The 26,547-nt window shown below is 48.0% G+C and overlaps 1 protein-coding gene across 6 annotated transcripts in view; it reads left to right on the top strand.

Moving 5' to 3' along the window:
* Nucleotides 1-26,547, top strand: part of fsip1 (fibrous sheath interacting protein 1) — an 803,825-nt gene that overhangs the window by 87,595 nt on the left and 689,683 nt on the right. For 5 of the 6 annotated variants that reach the window (XM_072485031.1, XM_072485039.1, XM_072485067.1 and 2 more), the window contains one exon: nucleotides 7,178-7,351. The exons of the other annotated variant lie outside the window; for it this stretch is intronic. In XM_072485031.1, the coding sequence (XP_072341132.1) occupies nucleotides 7,178-7,351 (174 nt within the window). The remainder of the gene's footprint in view (nucleotides 1-7,177; nucleotides 7,352-26,547) is intronic. 6 annotated transcript variants of the gene reach the window in all.

Here is a 26,547-nt window from a genome sequence, read left to right as displayed (position 1 = left end):
AGGACACCAAGGTCTCACTAAGTATCCACCTCTCTCAATTTACACCCAATCAAATAATAATCTGCCTTCCTATTTTTGCTATCGAGCGGATAACTTCACATTTATCCACATTATACTGCATCGGCCATGCATGTGCCCACTTACTCAGTCTGTCCAAATCCTGCTGAAGAATCACTGCATCCTCCTTACAACTCACCCTCCCACCCAACTCTGAATCATCTGCAAATTTAGAGATAATACATTTAGTTCCCTCGTCCAAATCATTAATATATAATGTGAACAGTTGGGGTCCTAGCACAGATCCCTGCGGTAGCACACTAGCCACTGCCTGCCAATCAGAAAAAGACCCATTTATTCCAACGTTTTGCTTCCTGTCTGCTAACCCAGTGTTCTTCAAACTTTTTTTCCGGGGACCCATTTTTACCAACCGGCCAACCTTCGGGACCCAACGCGGCCAACCTTCGCGACCCATGCCGGCCGACCTTCGCGACCCACGCCGGCCAATCCTGCACAACCCACCATTTTCTCTTACCTTGTTTGTTGCTGACAAAAATGGAGGAAATCGGTGCACATGCGCATAGTTTTGCGCATGCGCGCCGATGACCTGGCACGCATGCGCAGCTGTTGCGTGCAGATTTGCGCGACCGGGAGTGCCGTGATGGACGGCTCCGTGACCCTCCCGACACCCGCCCCGCGCCCCCGAGTTTGACAATGCCTGTGCTAACCAGCTTTCTATCCATCTCAAGATATTATCCGTAATCCCATGCGCTTTAACTTTACATATTAATCTGCTATGTGAGACCTTGTGGAAAGATAGTAGATGGAATAAAAAATGTATAGAGGAGGTACGATCAAGTTTGGCAGCGATTGAAGTAGAAAAGCGACCTGATCTAGAGGAGGCGCATCCTAGATTGTGAAGGGAAGTGAGGATAAAAATCGAAGAGGGTTTCCAATTTTCCAATCATCCATGATATGGGGTTGTGACGGAAGACTTTACACCCTTTTTCAAAAAGGGAGAGGAATAAACCCAGCAGCAACACCCTTGTCAGTAAAATGCACACCTGTATAACCAAGCAAAGGTTAAACAGGTTGGGACTCTAATTGGAATTTAGAAGAATGAGAGGTGATCTCATTGCAACAGATAGGATTATTAAGGGGCTTGACAGGGTAAATGCTGAGAGGATGTTTCTCTTCATGGGAGAGTCTAGGACCAGAGGGCATAGTCTCAGAATAAAAAGGTGCCCGTTCAAGACTTGAGATGAGGACTTCCGGTGATGGCGGGCGGGAGGCGGCCGCACAATGGAGGGCTCCCGTTCGGGAACGGCATTTTCGGGGCTTTAAGCCCGGTCCCAGGGTCCACGGAGGCGGCAAAAGTAGGAAGAAACAGTGAAGAAAAATGTCGAGGGTAAGCAAAAAATCGTCCGTAAAGAAAACAGCTGAAGGACTGTCGGGGAGTGGAAAGGTCACCGCAGGGTCACCAAGGAAAATGGAGGCTGGAGCACCAGGGGAGGCCGCATTGCTTACGGCTGAAGAAATAATTAAGGTGATGGCTGCGGAATTCGAAAGGCAGTTTTCAAGATACATGGAGACAATGAGGAAGGAGATGAGAGAGGTTTTGAGTGCGCTAGTGAAGGAGGCGATTTCCCTGGTGATGACGGCGGTGGCGAACGCAGTGGCGGAGGTGCGAGAGCAAGGGGAGGCGCTGAAGGAAGTGGAGGAGACGTTATTGCTGCACGGTGATCAACTTGCCTCAATGGGGAAGGAGATGCGGAAGGTGATGGACATTAACAAGGATCTGCGAAGAAAAATGGAAGACCTGGAAAACCGATCCAGGCGACCGAATTTGAGGATTGTGGGGCTGCCCGAAGGAGTTGAACGACCGAGGCCAATTGAGTATTTTGCCGTGATGCTGGCGAAACTATTAGGGGAGGGGGAGGATCCCTCCCGATATTAACTGGATCGGGCTCATCGGCCGTGGAGGCCTGTACCATTGGCGAGTGAGCCGCCAATGGTAGTGACTCTGTGCTTCCGTAGGTACAGTGTGAAGGAGAAGGTCCTGAGCTGGGCCAAGCAGAAGCAGGTGGTGCAATGGTCTGGAGCTGGTATACGTGTATACTAGGACTTTACGGTGGAGCTGGCAAGGAGGCGGGCTGCCTTCAACTGGGTGAAGGGGGCACTGTACATTAGCAAGGTGCAGTGCGGCATTATATATCCAGCAAAGCTGAGGGTGACTTACAAGCTCAGGGACTTTTATTTTAGAACGGCGGAAGCAGCGGAGGAGTTTGCGAAAGCAGAAGGACTGTGGCAGAACTGACAAATTGAGAAATGGCCCTGGGCCGATATGACCTCATGACTGACTGTATTTTCTTTTTTTTGTTTCACTGTGTGCGGGTGTATGGGCTAAAGGAGCCAACGTTGTATATATTTGGACAAGGGAAGTGATGGGACTTTCACTCATAACGCTCTTTGGGGTGTAGGTGGATATGCGGGTTTTGTGTGCTAAAAGGGGATTTCTGGGCTTTCCTAGGGCCGGGCAAGGGGGAAAGGGACCTGGGCGGGGGCGTCCTAAACCGTCCAGCGAACGGGAGTGAGGTGGGGGGAGGGGCTGCGGCCATCGGAGCCTGGCAGAACAGGGTCCGAGTGGTCAAGCCGGGGTGGAAAGTTGGGGGGAAGGAACTGAGTTTGGGGGGACGAGTTTTACAAGAGGCAGTGGACGGGAGGAGTTGGAGACGGGGGGGGGGGCGGGGGGGGGCGGTGGCGGTGTACAACTCTTGGGTATCATGTACGGTACTCTTTCAGAGGTTGGATGGCGTTGAGTGTAGGGGGGGGGGCGGTGGACTCTATAGGTCAATGGTGACCATGGGCGGTCCCGGACTTCTTTTTCTTTTTCTCTTTCGTTTTTTGTTTCCACCGTGGGAGGGTTTGTTTTCTTGGATGCATATATTGACAGGTGGGCCGTTGTTTGGGGTGGTGGGAGGATGGGATCGTTGGTATTGTTAAGGGGATTGATTTTGTATTTGTTACCGTTTACTGTTTGTGGGTGGGGTGTAAATTTTGAAGGAAAATATGAAATTGGAGAATAAAAACATTTTTTAAAAAGGCTGAGATGAGGAGGAATTTCTTCTGTCAGAGGTGTTGTGAGTCTGGAATTCCTTGCCACGGAGAGCTGTGGGGGGCAGGGTTACCTTGTGAAGGCGGAGATAGATTCTTGATCAGTAAGGGAATCGGGGGTTACGGGGAAAGGGCAGAAAAGGGGACATGAGGAATGTCAGATCAGCCATGATCCTATTGAATGGCAAAACAGGCTCGAGGGGCCAAACAGCCTACACCTGTCCCTATTTCTTATGGTCTTGTGGATGAACACTGATAAAGGAATATCTCTTGTGTTTATAAAAACTCCGGTTTTATAAATGTGCTGACATTCAGATTGCCACTTGTGTGCACCTCTGTGCAAATCAAAGCCAGAGAAGCAAATCAGAATGCCTGCGTGTTCTTTCTAGTGTCGTCGCAGGGGAAGTTTACAACTATCAGCCCTGCCAAACAGTCTGCTCGTTACGTACCTTATGCATTTATATACAGCAAGCTGTGTGATATTTGAGATGTCTCTGGTAGTACCCCGAAAGGAACAGAAGCAAACCATTGAGGGCCATTGTGACTTTTGTAGCCATTGGTAATGCCTGACTGCTGGGTAGCGGGTCTTCTTCTCAGAGGCTGCAGTCGTCCTTCAGCATTCAAATTGACAACCTCAACCTGTTGAGGCGCCGGTCTTCTGCGAGACCAGGGAAGCTGAACCTCTGTAAACCTTGTAATGCGGGTGGTGCCTCCTACGTTCTGGGCCTCCTTCCTATGCACCTTCCTTAAACCACAGGCCTATGTTGCTGTCATGGATGGTGATAGTTTTCCTTGATAAGTGTACCATTAAACACGTTCAATGGATAAATATTTGAAATGGAAATGCTGGGGAAAGGTGGACTAATTCAAAATCTCTTTCAGAAGTGTTGACACGGGCAGAATGGCTGAACAGTGTCTTTCTGCATGGTATCATTCTTTAATTTTATGGGAATGTAAAATTGAAAAGAAATTGGATTATAAAAATAGGAGGTCATGGTATCAGACTGATGAAGATGCATGACAGTATACATCATGGATCATGCTTGGGCTGTACTTCCTGTGTATTATAAGTGACCAGGATCCAGAAACCCATTTTACGCTTGTTAAATTTGCTGATAACTGCAAGATAGGAAGCTGCAGTCATAATGTTTTTTTAACAAGCATTTAGCTTTGTTGTTGAACTTAGTAGATGAATTGCAAATGGTACATAATGGCAACAAAGATAAAGTATTGCATATTGAAAACATGATCAAAGTAGTTAGCCGATGTAGGAATAGAATCAGATCTGGGAAACCTTTTGAAGAGGCATACTTTGGATGTGATCTAACATTGTTGAACCGTTTCTTCCTGACATTGCTTTTCTCTCATTTGCTTAATCTAGAGCAGGTGGATAAGGAAGGATCATATCTCACCAGATGTGCTTTTACTCCAGCTGCTTCTAAATTTATTTTTGTTGGTGCATTTCACTAAAGATTTCTTCATTAGCAAATACGCCTTTTGCTACTTATTTTCCTTTTTATGCATTGCAGCTAAATTCTTAGCTTAATGTCTTCTACAATCTGACATGATCTGAACAGATAATTGCAAAGTGCTGTTACCCTTTGCACCAAAAAGCCTTGACATTACATTTCGTCAAGTGGTTTCACCATTATCAATGCTGACAAAATCTTTGCTCATGTTGGGGAATGGAGGATTGCACACACCACTACTTCCATCATGGGGTCAGAAATGTACATATACAATGCATTTTATAGCAGATGATTTTTACAGCAGCTTCTGTAAGTGGAAGAACATAGGATCATTTTTCTGCGTTTCATTTTAAACATTATGTCCTTAAGTCATGTTAGTCTGCTCAACAGGCCGCTGTGATGCGTCTAGTGCTGGGTGAAGAGAGTTAAACATGATTTCTGCTTTTGTGTGGGAGTTTGCTTCTCACTTTCAGCCTCTATCACTGGCTAGCAGCAGTGCAAAAAAGGGAGCCATATGTGTAAGTCCCTGTCAGTGCGCAGTCTCTCCACCGGCAAGCTTTCAGCCATGGCTCCTTGTGATGACACACGAAAACTGGAACACCTCTAAATGTGGAGCCTAAAGGCAGACTGATGTCCAATTATCTTTCTGGAAACCAAGCTGGTGCCAAACGTAATGCTTTGCATTCTGTTAGATTTAACCTCGGTGGCCGTGAGGCAGACCCTGACATCTGGGCAGCCTAGGGTCTCCTGGCTTGTACCCTGGAGAAAATACTCCAGTTTCAGTGCAAAGCGTTGACACAACACGGAAGACAAGACAGCAATTATGAGTGATAAGCCCAGCTCGATTGGTGTAGGGAATGGTTGCTATGGACTGTCTGCATTGTAGGAGGGACTATTGTGTCCAATTGGTCAACCACTGCCCACCTCAAATCAGGTAGCCAAGCTGAGTAAGAGTGTGTGGAACAACAGCAACCTGACTTGAGAACACCAAACTATGAATCAACCAAGCCTGTGTCCACAGCATATCTCCACAATGGAGCTACCTGGACAATGTATGTTAGGTATGAACAGTTTCCACCTTCACTATCTCAGATGTATCATTGGCATCTCTTGGCAGGACAAGACCACCAACAGCCCTGGAGCATGCTAATTCCCTCAGTCTGCACTCATTGCTAAGCTAATGACATCTGGTATAACTTGGTTACATTCATTGGATGAGTGATGATCGTGTACCCAAAGACGTTCCACATGGTGAACTGGGCACTATCTCCTCAACGTCCATACCGTCGCCTCCTGGAGAGTTGAAAGTGGGATGAAGATGCAGACATTTAACTGTTTAGTTGTCAACAAATGTAGAATCAAAGATAAGGAAAAGCTCAAAAATGAAGCTTGTAAAATAACTTTCAATGTCACTGTAACATAACCATCAACTTTGGCTAGTAAAAACATTAAGGCTAGTAAAAACCTTATTTCAAGTGAGTCATTCAGTTATTCTTATAAACTCCCACTATTGCAACAGGGAAATTATCCTTCTACTGCTGAATTCATGCCACAGAATTGTCGGCATTTATTGTGCTTTAAACATATGCAATGACAAAGATGTATGTTAACATACCTATTTCTTTTTCCAGGTTTTGAGGTTGTTCTTGATCCTTTTAATATTGTAATTCCCTTTGTAGTTTTCACAGAATCCCTACAGTGCAGAAGGAGGCCATTCGGCCCATTGAGCCTGCACCGACCCTTTGAATGAGCACTTAACCCATGCCCACTTTCCCACCCCACCCCCCCTATAACCTAACCTGCACCTCACTGGATACTAAGGGGCAATTTAGCATGGTCAATCATCTAACTTGCATATCTTTGGACTGTGGGAGAAAACTGGAGCACCCGGAGGAAATGCACGCAGACATGGGGAGAACGTACAAACTCCACACAGATAGTGACCCAAGGCAGAATTGAACCCGGGTCCCTGGTGCTAACCACTGTGCCACCATGCCACACAAGAAGGTTGTCTGTTTAGTTAAGAAATTTGACACTTGTTCAATATGTTGCAGTCAGGGCAGAAATACCTTACTAGCAATCTAAGAAGTTAAAATAGAGTGCCAATGCTATCTTTTCTCCCACCCAAGAAACCAACTGTGTTACATTGTAATTTAAGCTCCCAAAATACTCTGGCATTATTAATCTGTTGATCCTCCTCATGATTAACTACCATCTTATATGTTTTCCTCTTTTTTACATTAAATTTTCTTTTTTTAATTTTTCCAATTAAGAGGCAATTTAGCGTGGCCAATGCACCTACCTTGCATATCTTTGGGTTGTGGGGGTGAGGTCCAAACAGACACTGGAGAATGTGCAAACTCCACATAGACAATGATCGGGACCAGGATTGAACCTGGGTCCTCAGCACCGTGAGACAGCGGTGTTAACCACTGCGCCACCGTGCCACCCTCACATTAAATTTTCTTAAATGAATGCTGCATAGACTGGATTTTATTGCCATCTGGTTACTGCTTGTCCTCTGGTTTTTAGTTGTAGAAATGGGTTTTCATCCCCGTTCACAAGTTTACAATGATTGTTATTTTATTTGTCTATAGGATACTTCTGTTCCCTGGGCATTATCTGTCGCGGAAAGAGAGGGATATACGCCAGAACCCATGAATCAGCAACAGCTGGCAGAGATAGATGCCAAACTGCAGGTTTTCATTTTGGATGGGGATTTCCCTATGATTACTAGCTCGTTGTCCAGTGTACAAACCCAGCATTATCAGGTATATGGGACCAAGCTTATATAAAAAATTAGATGCTTGGTACTTATTTTCGAAGTACATCATTCACTGATCTGGTAAAGAATATAAAAAAGGCACAATTTAATGAATGTTAGCAATTAAGTAGCCAAGAATTTAGTTGCCAAAATATCTTTATTACGATGGATAAGGATGGTAAAATGTAAATTGCAGACTCCAGTTGTGTGGAAGAATAAACATCATTCATGCTACTGGTTGGGAATGATTTCCTACAGTGTATTGGTAAACTAAAAAATAATTGTTCGCTTTTACCAATAAATGGGTACAATATTTTGTCAATTACGTTTTTTAAGCAGATTTCACCTCTTCTTTAATGTGACCTTTCCAGTGAACCTTTTTTAAGATGGTTGTCTTGCTTTAAGCTAGTCTGGTGGCTCCTTGTAGTGTGAAGTGCTGATGTGATGCTCTTTAAACATGAGTGTCATGAGTTGTAACGTTGCGACGAGCACTGACACTTAATAATTACTAGCTCAAGTTCAATTGCTTGGATTAGGAGATAAAAGAAAATGTAACTTGTGATAATCAAGTTATGCAAAAAGCTCCAGCTTTTTGTTTGGAAATTTAAGAATACAATTGTGCATGTGCAGTATGTTGCATAGGAAGAGGAATTAGTCTACCATTAACACTTTAGGATGCTACCATTGAAATCTGCAGTCTGTATATTGAAATGTTATTCTGTTTCTTAGTTCTGGCGGCGTTCTACTTGAGAGTCAATTTATTGTATTACCCATATATGTTAATCTCATATTCACTCATTTTGCTTTGGGAGTTTCCACTATGCTATTGTTAAAATCTTCACAAATCACTGTAGGGATTCTATGAAATATGAATAATTCAAAAACTACATCTACAATTCAATGAAAATGCTACCTTCCAGAACATGTGTATTTACTGTTTTACAATACATTTACACTACAAATGTGCAAAGAGTCGAGAGTTCCATTCTGCTTTGATCTTGAGTTGAGCCAGGCCTTAAACCTGAATTTACACTACATGAGTTCAGCACACTACTTTGCACTGACAGGGAATGAAAATGCAACTTTCATTCTGGGCTGAAACATATGTTTCATATAATCAATGCCGTTCCACATTGTTAGCTTATCTATCCATGTTATGGAGAAGCTTTTTATATATAAGATATCACCTCCCCGTGTGTGCGTGGGTTTCCTCTGGGTGCTCCGGTTTCCTCCCACAGTCCAAAGATGTGCAGGTTAGGTGGATTGGCCATGATAAATTGCCCTTAGTGTCCAAAATTGCCCTTAGTGTTGGGTGGGGTTACTGGGATATGGGGATAGGGTGGAGGTGTTGACCTTGGGTAGGGTGCTCTTTCCAAGACCGGTGCAGACTCGATGGGCCGAATGGCCTCCTGCACTGTAAATTCTATGATAATCTATGATAATCCTAAAATGGCATGTTTTCATCTCAAAAATAGTGATGTGAATTCTCTGCCTCCCCAGCTGTGTATCATTGGCGATGAATCGGCACCGGCAGCGGGATTCTACATTCCCGCTGCTGGCCAATGGGATTTCCCATTGTGGCCACCCCACACAGCTGGGAAACCTGTGGGTGGGGAGGGGGTGCGGGGGGCGCTGTTGGAGGAACGGAGAATCCCGGTGGCGGAGGATTCACCCGAGTGTGTGTGCGTGTATATACACACCACACATATTTATTCATCATTCTAACAGCTGAAATTCATCTTGGTGTTACATAGTTTTTTTATTTTTTCATGGGACATGAGCACCACTGGATAGACCAGCCTTCTTGAACCGCTGCAGTCCATGTGGTATAGGTACACCCAAGGTGCTTTTAGGGATGGAGTAACTAATTTTGGCCCAATGACAATGAGGGAATAGCGATATCCGGTGAGATATTCCAGCTGTTTACACTGGCGGGATTTTCCAGTCCTGCCAATGGCACACCCCCGCCACAGGTTTCCTAGCGGTGTGGAGTGCATTCAGTAGGAAATCCCATTGACAGCAGTGGGACCAGAAGATTCCGCCGCTGACCAACTGCAGACCATCTCCCGCTGCCAAGAAACACGCCATGGGGAGGCCAGAGAATCTCAACCATAGTTCCAAATCAGGAAGGTATAGTAATAATCTTTATTAGTGTCACAAGTAGGCTTACAATAACACTACAATGAAGTCACTGAAAATCCCCTAGTCGCCACATTCCGGCACCTGTTTGGGTACACCGAGGGAGAATTCAGAATATCCAATTCACCTAACAGCACGTCTTTCAGGTTTGTCACTTGGAGGGGTCCTTGCACGTGTCGGTGTTCCCCTATGTCTGCTGCCCTTGTCTTTCTTGTTGGTAGAGGTTGCGTATTTGAAATGTGCTGTCGAAAGGGCTTTGATGAGTTCCTGCAGTGCATCTTGTACATGGTACACAGTGCTGTTATTGTGCATTGGTGGTGGAGGGAGTGAATGTTTAAGGCAGTGGATAGGGATGCTTTGTCCTGGATAATGTTGTGTTGTTGAAACTGCAGGCATCCAGGCAAGTGGCGAGTATCCAATCACACTCCTGACCTATGCCTTGTAGATGGTAGACAGGCTTTGGGGAGTAGGGAGGTGAGTTGTTCGATGCATATTCCCAGCGTCTGACCTACTCTTGTAACCGCAGTATTTGTGTGGTCTGGCCCAGTTAAGTTTCTGGCCAATGATAACCCCCAGATGTTGATTGTGTGGGATTCAGCAATGGTAATGCCATTGACGTTGCAGATGCCTATTGCTTGGCACTTAGGTGAATGTTAGTCGCCACTTATCAGTCTAAGTTTGATTGTTGTCTTGCTGAATATGGATATGGACTCCTTCAGTATGTGAAGAGTTATGAATTGTACTGAACCCTTTGCAATCGTCAGTGAACATCTCCACCACTGACCTTATGTTTGAGGGAAGGTCGTTGATGAAACAGCTGAAAATAGTTAGGTCCAACATACTACCCACATGGACTGCAGCGGTTCAAGAAGGCTGGTCTATCCAGTGGTGCTCATGTCCCATGAAAAAATAAAAAAACTATGTAACACCAAGATGAATTTCAGCTGTTAGAATGCTGAATAAATATGTGTGGTGTGTATATATACACGCACACACTCGGGTGAATCCTCCGCCGCCGGGATTCTCCGTTCCTCCAACAGCGCCCCCCGCATCTACAGCTGTCCTGGGACTGAGATTATTGATGAGAACACCAAAAACAACCTCATTTGGAACTGGAAAAATTCTTAAATTTTCCACCATTCCCTCGTCTTTACATGGTTCATCTCCAATACTTCCCTTTCCTTTGACTTATCTGTATCCACTTTTGGCATAGAGTGCATATTAATATTTATGCGAAGCCCACCAACTCCCACACCTACTGCAACTATACCTCCTTACACCCTGCATCCTGTAAAGACTCCCTTCCCTTCTCTCAGTTTCTCTGCCTCTGTCACGTCTGTTTGATGATGCTGCCTTCCACAACAGCGCTTCCGACATGTCTTACCTTTTTCCTCAGTGGAGGATCACTCCCCCAGAATGGGTGACTGGGTTGTTAACCATTTACAGCACTTCTGCCCTCATCCCTTCTCCTTCTCCTCTCTCCCAGAGCCAGAGTTCCCCTTTGTCCCCACTTTATACCTGATCAACCTCCAAAGTATTATCTTCTGCAATTTCTGACAGCTCCAGCATGATGCCACCACAAAACACATCTTCCCCTTCCCTGTTAGCATTTGGAAGGAATCTTTCCCTTTGTGACACCCTGGTCCACTCTCTATCACCCTCAACCCCTCATCCCCTTCCCATGGCATCTTCCTATGCAATTGTGGGCGGTGTAACACCTGTGCCTTTATTTCCTCCCTACTCACTGTCCAAGGTCCAAGACACTCCTTCCAGGTGAAGCAATGATTAATTTAATCTACTATATTTTGGTAGGTCTAACATAGAGGGGAAATATGCTGTAAATACAAAACTCTTAGGAATATAGAAAGTCAGAGAGATCTGGACGTGCAGATCCACAGATCTTTGAAAGTGGCAACACAAGTGGGCAAGGTAGTCAAGAAAGCATGTGGAATGCTTGCCTTCATTGGATGGGGCATCAAGTATAAAAACTGGCAAGTCATGCTACAGTTAAAAAGACTCTTGGTAAGGCCACACTTGGAATATTGCGCACAGTTCTGGTCGCCACACTACCAGAAGGATGTGGAGGCTTTGGGGAGGGTGCAGAGGAGGTTTACCAGGATGGTATCAGCTATGTGGAGAGGCTGAATAGACTTGGACTGTTTTCATTAGAACAACGGAGCTTGAGGGGGTGACCTGATCGAGGTCTAAAAGATTATGAGGGGCATGGATAGAGTGGATGGGCAGTGTTATTGGCCAGGGTTGAGAGTACCCCAAAGTGTATCATGGAGTTCACCTGACCCACGACTTTTACTAGATTGTGGTATGGGGCCCACACGGCCCACTCTACAGGTGTGGTACAGCAGAGATCGAAAAGTAATTTTTAAAGCAAAACAATGTTTATTCTATGAACTCAAGTTAACCTTTTTAAAACATACAGTGAACATCTTAGCAACCATCAATTCAAATACAACCCCCAAAGAATACAACACTAAGTAACTTTTTAACATCAATTAAGACATTAAAAAAAACTTTTAACGAAAGCACATCAGGTTTAAATTCACTACTGAGAACAGTTATCACTCTGAATTCACCAAATGATCAAGAGATAGTCTTTACATGGCAGAGAGAACAACATTACACATTCTTTGGTTGGCTGCAGCTCCAACGCTAAAACGAAAACCAAAAAAACACAGACACACCCAAGCTTTTCTCAAAGTGAAACTAAAAAGCAGAGCCAGAGCTCAGCTCCACCCACACTCTGACATCACTGCAGTAACTTGAGCATACAAACATTTCTTAAAGTGACATTCTCATGACAGCAGGCACTCTTTCCCAGGGTGGAGGGGTCAGTCACCAGGGGGCACAGGTTTAAGGTCCGTGGGGCAAAGTTTAGAGGAGATGTGCAAGACAGGTTTTTTACACTGAGGTTGGTGAGTGCCTGGAACGTGTTGCCAGAGAAGGTTGTGAAAGCAGATACATTAACGGCGTTCAAAAGGCATCTTGACAAACACATGGATAGGATTGGTATAGAGGGATACGGTACAAGGAAGTGCTGAGGGTTTTGGCCAAGGTTCGTATCATGATCGGTACAGGCCCAGAGGGCCGAAGGGCCTATTCCTTGCTGTATTGTTCTTTGTTCTTATTTGCTGCTCACAATGCAGTCCCCTCCACACTGGGGAGAGCATGCGCAGACTGGGTGACCAACCTTCTGGTTGCTTGTCATTTCAATTCACTACCTGTTTTCATGCATACATTTCTGTCCTCTGCCTGTTCCAAATTTCCAATGAAGCCCAACACAAGCTGGGGGAACAGAACCTCGGGTGACATTCTCCGACCGCCCGCCGGGTCGGAGAATCGCCGGGGGCTGGCGTGAATCTCGCCCCCGCCGGTTGCCGAAGTCTCCGGCACCAGAGATTAGGCAGGGGCGGGAATCGCGCCGCGCCGGTTGGCGGGTCCCCCCGCTCGATTCTCCGGCCCAGATGGGCCGAAGTCCCCGCCGATAAATTGCCTGTCCCGCCAGCGTAAATTAAATCACCAACCTTACTGGCGGGACAAGGCGGCGCGGGCGGGCTCCGGGGTCCTGGGGGGGGAGCGGGGCGATCTGGCCCCGGGGGGTGCCCCACGGTGGCCTGGCCTGCGATCGGGACCCACCGATCCGCGGGCTGGCCTGTGCCGTGGGGGCACTCTTTCCCTTCCGCCTCCGCCACGGTCTCCACCATGGCGGAGGCGGAAGAGACTCCCTCCACTGCGCATGCGTGGGAAACTGTCAGCGGCCGCTGACGCTCCCGCGCATGCGCCGCCCCGAGATGTCATTTTCGCGCCAGCTGGCGGGGCAACAAAGGCCGTTTCCGCCAGCTGGCGGGGCGGAAATTCCTCCGGCGTCGGCCTAGCCCCTCAATGTTGGGGCTCGGCCCCCAAAGATGCGGAGCATTCCGCACCTTTGGGGCGGCGCGATGCCCATCTGATTGGCGCCGTTTTGGGCGCCAGTCGGTGGACATCGCGCCGTTTCCGGAGAACTTCGCCCCTCACCTTTCACTTTGGCACTTTTCAATCTTCTGGACTCAACATCATTTCAGACTATGAACTCTTCTCCATTTTGCTTTGTTTGCCCCCAAGTGCCAGTTTATATCTTGTTCTCATGTTTTTGCCCTCAGACAGTGCTGATCTGTATTCTACTGTTAACACCTACGCTGGTCGAATGCTTTGTGTCTTCAAATTTTTTTAAAGTATTTTTATTCAAATTTTTAGCATTTTAACATTTTCAAAAATAAAACAAAACCATTACCCCAACTCCCAAATACAATAATCCTTGGACCAAAGTACTACCCCCCCCCCCCCCAACAGTTAACGGTAACTAGCTCTCTGAAATACAAAATAAACAAAACCCATCCCTTATGTACCCCTCATTTGCCCCCCTTAGGGAATATTTCACCGTCTCAAATGTAGGAACTTCCATTAGATCTCCTGCCAAGCAGAGGCACAGGGTGGAGAAGCTGACCTCCACCCCAATAGAACCCGCCTGCGAGTGATTAACGAGATAAAGTCTAAAACATCCTCCCCCACCGCGTCTGCACCTCCGGCAGGTCCAATACCTCTAATATGGCCCCCAGGGAACCCGGCTCCAAATCCACATGCAGGATCGTCGACCTGGTGTTGAAAAATGACCCCCAAAATTTCTCCACCTTCGGGCAGGAACAGAACATATGCGCATGATTAGCCAGTCTTCTCCCACACCATTCGCAAGTATCCTCCACCCTCTCAACCAGCTGACTCATCCTTGACTTTGTCAATTTCACCCTGTACACCACCTTCGACTGTATCAACCCCAGCCTCGGGCACGAGGTTGTGACATTCACCCTGCGCGGCACCTCGCAACACAGTCCTCCTCCAGCGCCATCCCCAACTCCTCCTCCCACTTGGCCTTAACCCCCTTCATAGACACCTTATCCTCCTCCTCTCAAATCCTCCCATAAATTTCCAAGACGTCCCCATCCTCCAACTGCATCCCTGACAACACCTGCTCCAACAATGAGGAGGCAGGCGCTACTGGAAAGGTCGGAAAATCCTTATTTGCACATACTGAAAACCCTTCTCATGCGGAAACCCAAAATTCCCCCTCAACACCTCCACGCTTGTGACCCGGCCCTGCAAAAACAAATCCTTCATCTCCTTCACCACTCTCTCTTCCCATCCTTTGAAATCTCGCATCCATGCTCCCCGGCTCGAATCCATGATTTCTCCGGATTGGCATCAGCTTCGACCCCTCTCCCAACCTAAAATGCTGCCGAAATTGCCTCCAAATCTTCAACTTAGCAACCACCGCAGGACCTCTCAAATAATGCCCTGGGGCAAACTGAAGCGGTGCCATCGGCAGTGCCTGTAACCCCGACCCCCTACAAGAACCCGCCTCCATCCTCACCCATAAAGCCTCCACCTCCACACTCCAGCCCTGCACCTTCTCCCCGTTCGCCCCCCAGTAATAATACTAAAAGTTCGGAATCCCCGCAACAGCCGGCCCCTCTGAAGAGCCGCCTTCCTTATCCTGCCCACCTTCCCTGCCCAAACAAACAACAAAACCAACCTGTCCACCCCTTTAAAAAACAACTTGGGCAAAAAGACCGACAGGCACTGAAATAAAAATAGAAACAGCAGCAAAATGTTCACCTTAACGGCCTGCACCTCACTTGCCAGGCGAAGACTAGCCCACCTCAATAAATCCGTTTTCGCCCTCCCAACCAGACTCGTAAAGTTCAGCTTATGAAGCCACGCCCAACCCTGGGCCATCTGCACCCCCAAATACCTGAAATGCGTTGTTGCCACCCGAAACAGCAACCCTCCCATTTCAACCTCCATCCCGCGGAAGACACCACAAAATACTTGCTTTTCCCCAAATTCAACTTATAGCCCAAAAACACCCCAAATCCCTTAAGCAGACCCATTATGTGCCCCACCGAAGAGCTCAGGTGCGAAATATATAACATCAGATCATCCGTATGCAGAGACATCCTGTGCACTCCTCCAACCTCAACAACAGCACCTTCACCAGTACCTTGGCATCCTCATTCAACAGAGATATGGGCCTGCATGACCCACACTCCAGCGGATCTTTATCCTTTTTAAGCAACACCAAAATGAATGCCTGACCTATCGTTTCTGGCATGGTCCCCCCCCCCCCCCCCATACCATCGCGTCCTCTAACATTTCTACCAACAGTGGTGCCAACTTATCCTTAAACAATTCCACGGGAAAACCATCTGGCCCTGGTGCCTTACTCATCTGCATTTTTCATTTTGCTACCTGCACTTCTTCTACCCCCACTAGTTCCTCCAATTCCGCCCTCTCCTCCTCCTCCCACTTCCAGTTACTCCAACAGCCCCAAAAGTTCCCTCCTAACCGACACATCTTCCGGTTGCTTTGACCTATACAGGTCCCTATAAAACTCTTCAAAAACCTTGTTCACCTGCTCCGGCGCCACCATCAGCTCACCCATCCCATCTCTGACCCAAACTTTATCCCTCGCCGCTGCTTGCCTGCGGAGCTGGCCTGCCAACATGCGGCTGGCCTTCTCCCCCATGCTGATAAATGACCACGCAGCCCTTCTCAGCTACCGGACCGCCTTCCCCATAGACAGAAGATCAAACATAGCCTGTAACTCCTTTCTCCTCACCGGAAGACCGGGATCTGGGTCCTATGCATACATCCCATCTACTTCCAAAATCTCCTCTATTAATCGTCGCTGTTCCTCCCTCGCCTCCTTAACCACCTGTGCCTTATACAAAATAACATCACCCCTCACTACCGCCTTCAACACTTTCCCATACCACTGACAGTGAAACCTCCCATTACGATTGAACCCCACATAATCTCCGAACACTTTCCCCATTTTAGTACAAAACGCTGGTCCACCAACAGGAGCACACCAACCTGTACACCGGCCTCTGAACTGACTCCCTTCTCCAAATCCACATTCGCCCAATGTGGAGCATGGTCCGAGATCACAATCGCCAAATATTATGCCTTCCTCACCCTGGCTAACAGCCCCTTTCCCATTACAAAAAGGTCGATCTTCGAGAACACCTTGTGCACAGGCGCGGAAAACGAGTATTCCCTGTCCCGTGGATGCAAGGACGGGTTTCCCTCCTATCTCCCTCATAAGCCCAGCCAATGTTTTGGCACATACTCTAACCAGCACCACCAACCACCCCTCCAATGCTCCGGTTACTAGCCCACGATCCACCAGCACCTTCTCCATCTGTAACCTCGCCTCTTGCCCACCAGAATCGCCAACTCCTGGACCCTGCTGACAAAGCCTGAGGGGAATACCTGGCTCAGCCAACCCTTCCTCAGCCTCTTCTGGTCCTTCACCCTCGGATGGGTCTCCTACAACAGCATCACAGTGGCTTTCAAACTCTTCAAGTGCGAGAAAACGCTTGCTTTTTTCACCTGTCCTCCCTGCCCTCGCACATTCCACATCACCACCCTGACCATGGGTCTCTCACCCCTCCCCGCACCACCTATCCGCCATACTCACTACTCCAGGCCCCGCCCATCAGGTGGAACCCAGCCCTAACCCTAGTCACCGTTGTATTATTCCTTGTGTCTGAATAAAGCTCGTAGTCTTACAGTTGAAGTAGATGCTTTATTTCTCTGAGTTTGTTCTCTCTCCAGCGCTTATACTATGTTACATCTGTGCTGCCTGTCTGTGTCCTGCTCACCAGCTGCCGTTCCTGTGAAGAGAGAGTACTTCCTGTTTGTCTATGTATATATACATCTCTGGTGCTCCCTCTAGTGGTTACTTAGTTGTAGTGTATTTACCTTAACCCCTTGTGTATATACAGGGATGCATATCACTACAACCGTCAGCCCCCTTCCCAGAATCCCCCCAACCACTTCCTTCAAAAACACCTCACCCAGTATCATTCCCATCCCCCCATCATTCACATCTCCCAGGCCAATCAAAACCTGTCCATACAAGATCCAATGACCGTGGCCCCTCCCCCCCCCCCCCCCCCCCCACCTCACTCCCATTCACCAGCCAACCTGTATGTGCTAGCGAGTTGGTTCCTGCTTAGCCCCATCCCTAAACAGAAACAAAACCAATCCCCATACGCCCAAACCTTTTGAACTCCCTACCCCATAATCCCACAAACCCAACGCGAAAAAAGGCACAAAATCCCTCCCAAATCCTCCCTTTCCCACCAGCACACCAAAAATAAACAACAACCCCTAAATAACAAGAAAAACGAGAGGGTAGATACATCAAAAAAAAAAGAAAAGAAAAAGATCATGGTCACCATCATCAAAGTCCAAACTTATCACTGTCTTGAATCCTTCAGCCTTCACGAACTCCTACGCCTCCTTCGCTGTCTCAAAATAAAAGACCTTTGAGTTGTGAGCCGCCCTCCGCTTCGCCGGGTAGACCATTCCAAACCTCACGTTGCTACTATACAACGCCACCTTCACCGGACCAAAGGCCACCTGCCTTCTTGCCAGCTCCACCATAAGATCTTGGTATACCAATGCCATAACACTTCACCTTTCAATTCTGCTTCACTCATCTCAAGACCTTCTCCTTAACCTGTAGCTGTGGAAGATGACTATCACAGCCCTCAGTGGTTCATTCGTCTTTGGCTTTGGCCGGAGCGACTCTTGGGACCTGTCCAACTTGTAAAGGGGGGGGGGGTCCTCCTCCTCTCCCATCAACTTAGCGAACATCTCCACAACGTACTCTGTCGGCCTCAGGCCCTTCACCCCTTCAGGCAATCCAGCGATCCTCAAATTCTGCCTTTGTGACCTGTTCTCCAGGTCCTCCACTTTGGCTCTAGGCCCTTTATTGTTCTCCACCACTCTCCACAGCTCCTCACCCATCAAGGTGAATTGGCCGCTACGCTGTGACAATGCCTCCTACACCCCCTCCAACACCTCTCCTTGTTCCTGCACCTCCGTCGATGCCTTAGTTAAAGCCGCTTTTATTGAGGCAAGAGTCTCATCTACCCATTCCTTGAACGAGGTCAGCATCTCTTTCCAATACATGTTGAAGTGGTTGGAGAACAGCCACTTAAACTCCCCCAACACCACTTCAGTCAGCTTTTTCACAATAATTGGAGAGACCCCTCCCGATGAACTAGCACCTGCCATCTTTCCTCCTGTTGGACTCACAGCCACACTCACTAACAAACTTTCACTCACCCCCTTCCTCCCCGAGTCCTCTTCTAGAACTTTGACATTCCACAGCCTCCTCAGACCTTCCAACATCTCATCACTCAAAAGAATCCCCCCAAACCTGGGCTTAAATGGTCAAAAAACAGAAGCTCTAGCAGGAGCCACCCAACATGCGACCTCCACCTACATGTCGCCACCTGCTTGTGTTTTTAATATTACTGTTACCGCTCCCTTTGCCTTGTGTTCTATGAGATCTTTGTTATTTCATCTCTCCATCCTCTGACATTACCCTGACCTTCTCGTTTGCTCCACCTGCCACTCTCCCTTTTTCTCCCCTTCATCATCTTCATCACATCCCTACTTCTCTTCGGTTCTGAAGTTGAGTTATATGAATATATGAATTGGGAGCAGTAGAGGCCAATCAGCTCCTCGAGTCTATTCCATCATGCAGTAAGATCATGGTTGATCTGATTGCAGCCTCAACTCCACATTTGCGCCCAACTCCAATAACCATTCGCCCCCCCCCTTGTTTATCAAGAATCAATCTAGCTCTGCCTTAAAAAATATTCAATGACTCTGCTTCCATTGCCTTTTGAGAAAGTAGAATTCCAAAGACTCAAGACCCTTTTGAGAGAAAACATTTTTCCTCATCTCTGTTTTAAATGGACGACCTGTTATTTTTAAACAGCGATCCCTAATTCTAGATTCTCCCTCAAGAGAAAATATCCTCTCCACATCAACCCTGTCAATACTCCTCAGGAATTTAAAAGTTTTGATAAGTTGTCTCTTACTCTTCTAAACTCCAGCGGATATAAGCCTAGTCTGTCTAATCTTTCCTCCTAAGACATTCCTGGTATTAGTCTGGTAAACATTCTCTGAACTGCTTCCAAAGCATGTAGATCCTTCTTTAAATAAGGAGATCCAATACTGTACACAGTACTCCAGATGTGGTCTCACCAATGCCCTCTGTAACTGAAGAAAACCTCCCTCTTTTTATATTCCTCTTCCAACAAATGATAAAACTCTATTAGCTTTCCTACTAATGTACTAAATATTAGGACACCTTGATCCCTCACCGTTTCAATAACATGCTTCATTTTTATTCGTTCTGCTAAACTGAACGATTTCCCATATTATACTACATTTGCCAGATCTTTTCCCACTCACGTAACCTATCCATACCTCTCTGTAGCCCCCTATGTCCTCTTCAGAACTTTCTTTCCTACCTATCTTTGTGTCATCAGCAATTTAGCAACTATGTCTTGGGTTCCTTTCATCCAATGTGATATTGGACTTAAAACGTTAACATTTTCTCTCTCCACCGATGCTGCCAGATCATAGAATTATAGAATCCCTACAGTGCAGAAGAAGGCCAACCGGCCCATCGAGTCTGCACCGACTCTGATCGGCTGAGTTTTTTTCAACATTTTCTGTTTTTATTTCAGATCTCCAGCATTCACAGTATTTTTCTTTTATTACCAAAACCATCTTCCTTTATGCTAGGTATGGATCCAACCAGTGCAGAGTCTTCCCCCTGATTCCCATTGACTTCAATTTTGCTTGGGCTTCTTGATGCCGTACTTGGTCAAATGCTTCCTTTTTTAAAAAAAATATTTTATTGAAAATTTTTGGTCAACCATCACAGTACATTGTGTATCATTTACACAATAATATAACAGTATAAGTAACAACGACCTGTTTTATAAACAAAGAATAAATAATATATAACAAAAACGAAAACTAAAACTAAATGGCAATTGCCTTGCCTCAGATAAACACTCTCCAAAAATATGATTTAACAGTCCAATATACAATTATTTATAGCAACGACCTATACATATTATACATATATATAAACAACCCTGAAAGTCCTTCTGGTTTCCCCCCCTCCCCCTGGGCTGCTGCTGCTGCCTTCTTCTTTTCCATTCCCTCTATCTTTCTGTGAGGTATTCGACGAACGGTTGCCACCGCCTGGTGAACCCTTGAGCCGATCCCCTTAGGACGAACTTAATCCGTTCCAGCTTTATAAACCCTACCATGTCATTTATCCAGGTCTCCACCCCCGGGGGCTTGGCTTCCTTCCACATCAACAGTATCCTGCGCCGGGCTACTAGGGATGCAAAGGCCAAAACATCGGCCTCTCTCGCCTCCTGCACTCCCGGCTCTTGTGCAACCCCAAATATAGCCAACCCCCAGCTTGGTTCGACCTGGACCCCCACTACTTTCGAAAGCACCTTTGTCACCCCCACCCAGAACCCCTGTAGTGCCGGACATGACCAGAACATGTGGGTGTGATTCGCTGGGCTTCTCGAGCATCTCGCACACCTATCCTCTACCCCAAAAAATTTACTGAGCCGTGCTCCAGTCATATGCGCCCTGTGTAACACCTTAAATTGAATCAGGCTTAGCCTGGCACACGAGGACGATGAGTTTACCCTACTTAGGGCATCCGCCCACAGCCCCTCTTCAATCTCCTCCCCCAGCTCTTCTTCCCATTTCCCTTTCAGCTCATCTACCATAATCTCCCCCTCGTCCCTCATTTCCCTATATATATCTGACACCTTACCGTCCCCCACCCATGTCTTTGAGATCACTCTGTCCTGCATCTCATGCGTCGGGAGCTGCGGGAATTCCCTCACCTGTTGCCTCGCAAAAGCCCTCAGTTGCATATACCGGAATGCATTCCCTTGGGGCAACCCATATTTCTCGGTCAGCGCTCCCAGACTTGCGAACTTCCCATCCACAAACAGATCTTTCAGTTGCGTTACTCCTGCTCTTTGCCATATTCCAAATCCCCCATCCATTCTCCCCGGGGCAAACCTATGGTTATTTCTTATCGGGGACCCCACCGAGGCTCCCGTCTTTCCCCTATGCCGTCTCCACTGTCCCCAAATTTTCAAAGTCGCCACCACCACCGGGCTTGTGGTGTATTTCTTCGGTGAGAACGGCAATGGGGCCGTCACCATAGCTTGTAGGCTAGTCCCCCTACAGGACGCCCTCTCCAATCTCTTCCACGCCGCTCCCTCCTCTTCTCCCATCCACTTACTCACCATTGAGATATTGGCGGCCCAGTAGTACTCACTTAGGCTCGGTAGTGCCAGCCCCCCCCATCCCTACTACGCTGTAAGAATCCCTTCCTCACTCGCGGGGTCTTCCCGGCCCACACAAAACTCATGATACTCTTTTCGATCCTTTTGAAAAAAGCCTTTGTGATCACCACCGGGAGGCACTGACACACAAAGAGGAATCTTGGGAGGACTACCATTTTAACCGCCTGCACCCTCCCTGCCAGTGACAGGGATACCATGTCCCATCTCTTGAAGTCCTCCTCCATTTGTTCCACCAATCGCGTTAAATTTAACCTATGCAATGTACCCCAATTCTTGGCTATCTGGATCCCCAAGTAACGAAAGGCCCTCGTTACCTTCCTCAGCGGAAAGTCCTCTATTTCTCTGCTCTGCTCCCCTGGATGCACCACAAACAACTCACTTTTCCCCATGTTCAGTTTATATCCTGAGAATTCTCCAAACTCCCGAAGTGTCCGCATTATCTCTGGCATCCCCTCTGCCGGGTCCACTACATATAACAACAAGTCATCCGCATACAGAGATACCCGGTGTTCTTCTCCTCCTCTAAGTACTCCCCTCCACTTCTTGGAACCCCTCAGTGCTATTGCCAGGGGCTCAATCGCCAGTGCAAACAATAATGGGGACAGAGGGCATCCCTGCCTTGTCCCTCTATGGAGCCGAAAGTATGCAGATCCCCGTCCATTCGTGACCACACTCGCCACTGGGGCCCTATACAACAGCTGCACCCATCCAACATACTCATCTCCAAAACCAAATCTCCTCAGCACCTCCCACAAATAATCCCACTCCACTCTATCAAATGCTTCTCGGCATCCATCGCCACCACTATCTCCGCTTCCCCCTCTGGTGGGGGCATCATCATTACCCCTAGCAGCCTCCGTATATTCGTATTCAGCTGTCTCCCCTTCACAAACCCAGTTTGGTCCTCATGGACCACCCTCGGGACACAATCCTCTATCCTCATTGCCATTACCTTGGCCAGAATCTTAGCGTCTACATTTAGGAGGGAAATAGGTCTATAGGACCCGCATTGCAGCGGGTCCTTTTCCTTCTTTAGGAGAAGCGATATCGTTGCCTCAGACATAGTCGGGGGCAGCTGTCCCCTTTCCTTTGCCTCATTAAAGGTCCTCATCAGTAGCGGGGCGAGCAAGTCCACATATTTTCTGTAAAATTCAACTGGGAATCCATCTGGTCCCGGAGCCTTCCCCGCCTGCATGCTCCTAATTCCTTTCACTACTTCCTCTATTTCAATCTGTGCTCCCAGTCCCACCCTTTCCTGCTCCTCCACCTTGGGAAATTCCAGCCGGTCCAGAAAGCCCATCATTCTCTCCCTCCCATCCGGGGGTTGAGCTTCGTATAATTTTTTATAAAATGCCTTGATCACTCCATTCACTCTCTCCGCTCCCCGCTCCATCTCTCCTTCCTCATCCCTCACTCCCCCTATTTCCCTCGCTGCTCCCCTTTTCCTCAATTGGTGGGCCAGCAACCTGCTCGCCTTCTCCCCATATTCGTACTGTACACCCTGTGCCTTCCTCCACTGTGCCTCTGCAGTACCCGTTGTCAGCAAGTCAAATTCTACGTGTAGCCTTTGCCTTTCCCTGTACAGTCCCTCCTCCGGTGCCTCCGCATATTGCCTGTCCACCCTCAGAAGTTCTTGCAGCAACCGCTCCCGTTCCCTACTCTCCTGCTTTCCTTTATGTGCCCTTATTGATATCAGCTCCCCTCTAACCACTGCCTTCAGCGCCTCCCAGACCACTCCCACCTGGACCTCCCCAGTATCATTGAGTTCCAAGTACTTTTCAATGCACCCCCTCACCCTTAGACACACCCCCTCATCTGCCATTAGTCCCATGTCCATTCTCCAGGGTGGGCGCCCTTCTGTTTCCTCCCCTATCTCCAAGTCCACCCAATGTGGAGCGTGATCCGAAATGGCTATAGCCGTATACTCGGTTCCCCTCACCTTCGGGATCAACGCCCTTCCCAAAACAAAAAAGTCTATTCGCGAATAGACTTTGTGGACATAGGAGAAAAACGAAAACTCCTTACTCCTAGGTCTGCTAAATCTCCACGGGTCTACTCCTCCCATCTGCTCCATAAAATCTTTAAGCACCTTGGCTGCTGCCGGCCTCCTTCCAGTCCTGGACCTCGACCTGTCCAGCCCTGGTTCCAACACCATATTGAAATCTCCCCCCATTACCAACTTTCCCACCTCGAGGTCCGGGATGCGTCCTAGCATCCGCCTCATAAAATTGGCATCATCCCAGTTCGGGGCATATACGTTTACCAAAACCACCGTCTCCCCCTGTAGTTTGCCACTCACCATCACGTATCTGCCCCCGCTATCTGCCACTATTGTCTTTGCCTCAAACATTACCCGCTTCCCCACTAATATAGCCACCCCCCTGTTTTTCGCATCTAGCCCCGAATGGAACACCTGCCCCACCCAACCTTTGCGTAGTCTCACCTGGTCTATCAGTTTCAAGTGCGTTTCCTGTAACATAACCACGTCTGCCTTAAGTTTCTTAAGGTGTGCGAGTACCCGTGCCCTCTTTATCAGCCCGTTCAGCCCTCTCACGTTCCACGTGATCAGCCGGGTTGGGGGGCTTTTTACCCCCCCCCCTTGTCGATTAGCCATCCCCTTTTTCCAGCTCCTCACCCGGTTCCCACGCAGCTGTGTCTCCCCGCCCATCCCACCCCATACCAGCTCCCCCCTCTCCCCAACAGCAGCAGCCCAATAATTCCCCCCTCCCCCCACCGCTAGATCCCCCACTAGCGTAGTTACACCCCCCATGTTGCTCCCAGAAGTCAGCAAACTCTGGCCGACCTCGGCTTCCCCCCGTGACCTCGTCTCGCACCGTGCGACGCCCCCTCCTTCCTGCTTCCCTATTCCCGCCATGATTATCATAGCGCGGGAACCGAGCCCGCGCTTCCCCCTTGGCCCCGCCCCCAATGGCCAACGCCCCATCTCCTCCACCTCCTTTCCTCCCCCCACCACCACCTGTGGAAGAGAGAAAAGTTACCACATCGCAGGATTAATAACATAAAACTCCTCTTTCCCCCCTTTTTACCCCCCTCTTCACCCCACCACTTTGTTTCAAACGTTCTTTTTTTAAATTATTATTAAATAACCCGCTCATTCCAATTTTTCTTCCACGATAAAAGTCCATGCCTCATCCGCCGTCTCAAAGTAGTGGTGCCTCCCTTGATATGTGACCCACAGTCTTGCCGGTTGCAGCATTCCGAATTTTATCTTTTTGTGAAGCACCGCCTTGGCCCGATTAAAGCTCACCCTCCTTCTCGCCACCTCCGCACTCCAGTCTTGATATACGCGGATCACCACGTTCTCCCACTTACTGCTCCGAGTTTTCTTTGCCCATCTAAGGACCATCTCTCTATCCTTAAAACGGAGGAATCTCACCACTATGGCTCTAGGAATTTCTCCTGCTCTCTGTCCTCGCGCCATCACTCGGTATGCTCCCTCCACCCCCTGCGGACCCGCCGGGGCCTCCGCTCCCATTAACGAGTGCAGCATCGTGCTTACATATGCCCCGACGTCCGCTCCCTCCGCACCTTCAGGAAGACCAAGAATCCTTAGGTTGTTCCTCCTCGCGTTGTTCTCCAGCGCCTCCAGCCTTTCCACACATCATTTGTGGTGTGCCTCGTGCATCTCCGTCTTCACCACCAGGCCCTGTATGTCGTCCTCATTCTCGGCAGCCTTTGCCTTCACGACCCGAAGCTCCCGCTCCTGGGTCTTTTGCTCCTCCTTTAGCCCTTCGATCGCCTGTAATATCGGGGCCAACAGCTCCTTCTTCATTTCCTTTTTGAGTTCTTCCACGCAGCGTTTCAAGAACTCGTGTTGTTCAGGGCCCCATATTAAACTGCCACCTTCCGACGCCATCTTGGTTTTTGCTTGCCTTCCTTGCCGCTGCTCTAAAGGATCCACCGCAATCCGGCCACCTTCCTCCCCTTTTTTCATCCGTATCCAGGGGGCATTCCCTTCTGGTTCGCCGCACAGTACTTTTAGCCGTTAAAATTGCCGTTGGGGCTCTTATTAAGAGCCCAAAAGTCCGTTCCACTGGGAGCTGCCGAAACGTGCGACTCAGCTGGTCATCGCCGCACCCGGAAGTCGGTCAAATGCTTTCTTGATGTCAAGGGCAGTCACACTCACCTCATCACACCTCACGTCATGGGGCCCAGAGTCATTGTTGAGAATATCCTCCCGACTGTATACCTGTATGCTGCCACCTCTGGTGGGAATGGTAATAGAGGTGTCTGGGACATTGGTTGTAAGGTATGATTCGGGGAGGCATGTCCACATTAGGCTGTTGCTTGACTCGTCTGTGAGACAGTTCTCCCTTTTTTGGCTCAGTGCCTAGATGTTAGTAAGGGGTAGCTTTCAGAGTTGTTTGGACATGGATGTGTTGTTGTTTAGCCTGGTCTGAGGTCTATGTTAGGTGTAGCATCCGATTTTATTCTTTTTTAACTTTTCTATACCGGATGGATACAACTGAGTGACTTGTTTGGGAATTACACAATGAGGTTAAGTGTCAACCACATTGTGTGGGTCTGAACAACAAACTTCCATCCCTAAAGAACATTAGTAAACATGTGTCCATGGAGTATTCGCCTGGGCCCTTGATTACTAGTCCAGTAACATTACCACCATGCCACCGTCCCATACACATGTTTCATGCTGCAAACATGTTTCATTCTAATATGGTTTTTATTAAAGTCATTAAATGAATTTGCCTGTTGAGCTTTGAGTGTTGCTTGATCAGAGACCTAAAGTTAGCAATAAAATTAACTGCACAAA

This window comes from Scyliorhinus torazame, chromosome 2 (genome assembly GCF_047496885.1).
Source record: "Scyliorhinus torazame isolate Kashiwa2021f chromosome 2, sScyTor2.1, whole genome shotgun sequence".
Taxonomy (NCBI): domain Eukaryota; kingdom Metazoa; phylum Chordata; class Chondrichthyes; order Carcharhiniformes; family Scyliorhinidae; genus Scyliorhinus; species Scyliorhinus torazame.
Note: the sequence above shows the minus strand (reverse complement) of the source record. Positions and strands in the feature narration are given on the sequence as shown.